We start from the raw sequence: 2,298 nt of genomic DNA on the forward strand, positions 1-2,298 counted from the left end.
ACAGTGAAGGTTTCCTGAAGAAATGACTGAGTGACGGAGTGAACGAGGAGGTGGCCTGGGAGCTGAGCGCTCAACGAGGAGAAAACACTGAGAAGCACAAGGTTGGAACTCCGAGCAGGGAGCGCCGTGCAAAGGCCCTGGGGCGGGATGAGTCTGGCCACGGTGGGCGGAGCGGGACGCGGTGGGCGGAGCGGGACGCGGTGGGCGGGGCTGGGACTGAGGCAGGATGAAGGCAGGGGCGGCGGCCACGGCTTTGACTCCAGGGCCAGCGGAGCGGGGCTTCCCTGTGGGATCCCGCTCACCGGCACTTCTCCTCCACCACGGCGAGTTCCCCTCCGGTCCGCTCAGCACCCTCTTCACACACCAGAAACCCAGGGTTCAGACCCCCAAATAAACACACCCACTCGACAGCACGTTGAAAGTACACAGAAGCGACTTTAATTTCAGCTCACGCGCTGGCTTCGTGTCACCGGAAGACGGGCCGTGTTTACGAGCCAGCACTGACAGCGCTGGGAGCTTCTGTTCCTCTTGGTTCTAACCTGGTGAGTCCCCTCTGTCCCTCTCAGCCAGAGTCGCCGTGGGAACGAGTGGGCCCTCGCACGTGCACCGATGCGGGGGTGGGGGTCAGCTCTCACTCAGCGCCTCCCCCTCCCAGGCTGCGAGGCCCTCCGGCCTCAGGAGGGGAAGGTGGGCGTCTCGGCCAGCGGGCGGGACATGCTCTGGATGGCCCACTGCAGGATGCCGTCAAAGGAGTGCTGAGGGACAGAGGGGGCGGCACTGGGCACGGGGCACCTGGCACCCGGGGGACCTCAGGATGCTGCGCCCGCCCCGCCCACATCTGGCCGTTGGGGTCTGGGGCTGGCTGGAGGAGTGACCTCCTGTCAAAAAAGATGATGAGGCCCCCAAAGGCCACATTCTCTCAGTGATTTCAGCTCCTGGTCTCCGGGTGGGCAGGGGGCCTGGCCGGAGAGGGGTGCGAGATCCGTGAGGGACCAGGGCCCGGCGTCCCCCATGCCGGGACAAGTCGTGGCCTCCGCATCAGGCTTTGGCGGCCCCAGTGCTGGGTTCTGTGGCCGCCAGCCACCCCCCCCCACCCCGTGTCCAGGCCCCAGGACCCCCTGGCAGGTCAGGCCCCCTTGGTGCGTTTGGGTGCTTCCCGCATGTGTGTGGAGGGGTCAGCGCCATCCTGGAGCACGCGGCCCTGCAGCGCCGGGGCTCCTGGCCATTCGTTCCAGTGGCTCGGGAGCTTTGGGGGCGGGAGCGGGGAGCAGTACGGGAGCTTTGGGGGCGGGAGCGGGGACCAGTAAGCGAGAACGCGGGGGATGGGCAGGCCTGCGAGGGTGCCGGGTGCTACCTCATTTAGCAAGGACTCCAGGTCATCCCTGTGTAGAACGGGCTCCTGACCAGCAGAGTCGTCCCCCGCCTGGAACCCAGGAAACAGAGATCAGCCTGACTCCCACACCCCCGCTGGGGACGTGCCGGGAGCAGGACTCTGAAGAGGCAGCAGCAGCTGGGGTGGGGGGAGCTGGCGCCAGGTGGGGGATGCTGCGGGTGCTTCTCTGGGGGGCCTGGGAACTTACTTTCAATACCTAGCTCTTCTGGGGGTGGAGGGTGCGGGCAGGGCAGGCATGAGTGAACTTGGGGTGTCCCACCAGGGCCCTGCATTTCGGGAAGCCGGCCACCCCAGGCTCCCGACCTGCCCACCTCCACACCCTGCATGTGGCCCTCTGGGGAATGTGGGGTGACTCAGAGAATCCCGTCACCGATGGAAAACCGAGGCCCAGAGCAAAAGTGCCTGGTCCCATGGCAGCCATTCAACCATCCAACTAGCACGGCCAGGGCCACGGTGGGGAGGGGGGGGCAGGTGCACCCCTGGGCGAGGGCGGGAGCAGGGAACCAGAGTCCCCTCCGGGAGGGGGAGGGGCCCTTCCAGGTGGAACTGCGTGAAACTGCCAAGCTTGTAGCTCAAAACAGCCGAGGTCAGCACTTCCCACCTGGTGCATACACCTGGGGAGTACCCCTGGGGGTCTGATAAACACGAGCCTGCCCACAGCCCTGGTGCTGGAAGGAACACAGGCCCGGGGAGAACAGGGCCTTTCTGGAAGGGGGGGTGGCCACACCCACAGTCACGTGACCACATCCTCCATCATGTGACCACACCTGGGGCTGGGGAGGGGCAAAGGGGGGCTGCAACTTTTTACTCCAAAATGGCAACACATTTTATATCAAGTGAAAAGAGAGGTCTTTGCTGCTAAGAACCCAGGCCTCAATAAAGGGAGCATGTTCTGGAAGGAAGCA

At 65.0% G+C, this 2,298-nt stretch overlaps 1 protein-coding gene across 1 annotated transcript in view; it reads right to left on the reverse strand.

Moving 5' to 3' along the window:
* Positions 1-620: 620 nt before the first annotated feature.
* The window catches only part of AIRE (autoimmune regulator), an 11,983-nt gene continuing 10,305 nt past the window's right edge, over positions 621-2,298 (reverse strand). Inside the window, exons 9-10 of the mRNA XM_023521133.1 lie at positions 1,355-1,430; positions 621-755 (exon numbers count right to left, since the gene is read on the reverse strand). Of these exons, the coding sequence (XP_023376901.1) occupies positions 675-755; positions 1,355-1,430 (157 nt within the window). The 3' untranslated portion in view covers positions 621-674. The remainder of the gene's footprint in view (positions 756-1,354; positions 1,431-2,298) is intronic.

This window comes from Pteropus vampyrus, unplaced genomic scaffold, assembly GCF_000151845.1.
Source record: "Pteropus vampyrus isolate Shadow unplaced genomic scaffold, Pvam_2.0 Scaffold296, whole genome shotgun sequence".
NCBI classification, from domain to species: Eukaryota; Metazoa; Chordata; class Mammalia; order Chiroptera; family Pteropodidae; genus Pteropus; species Pteropus vampyrus.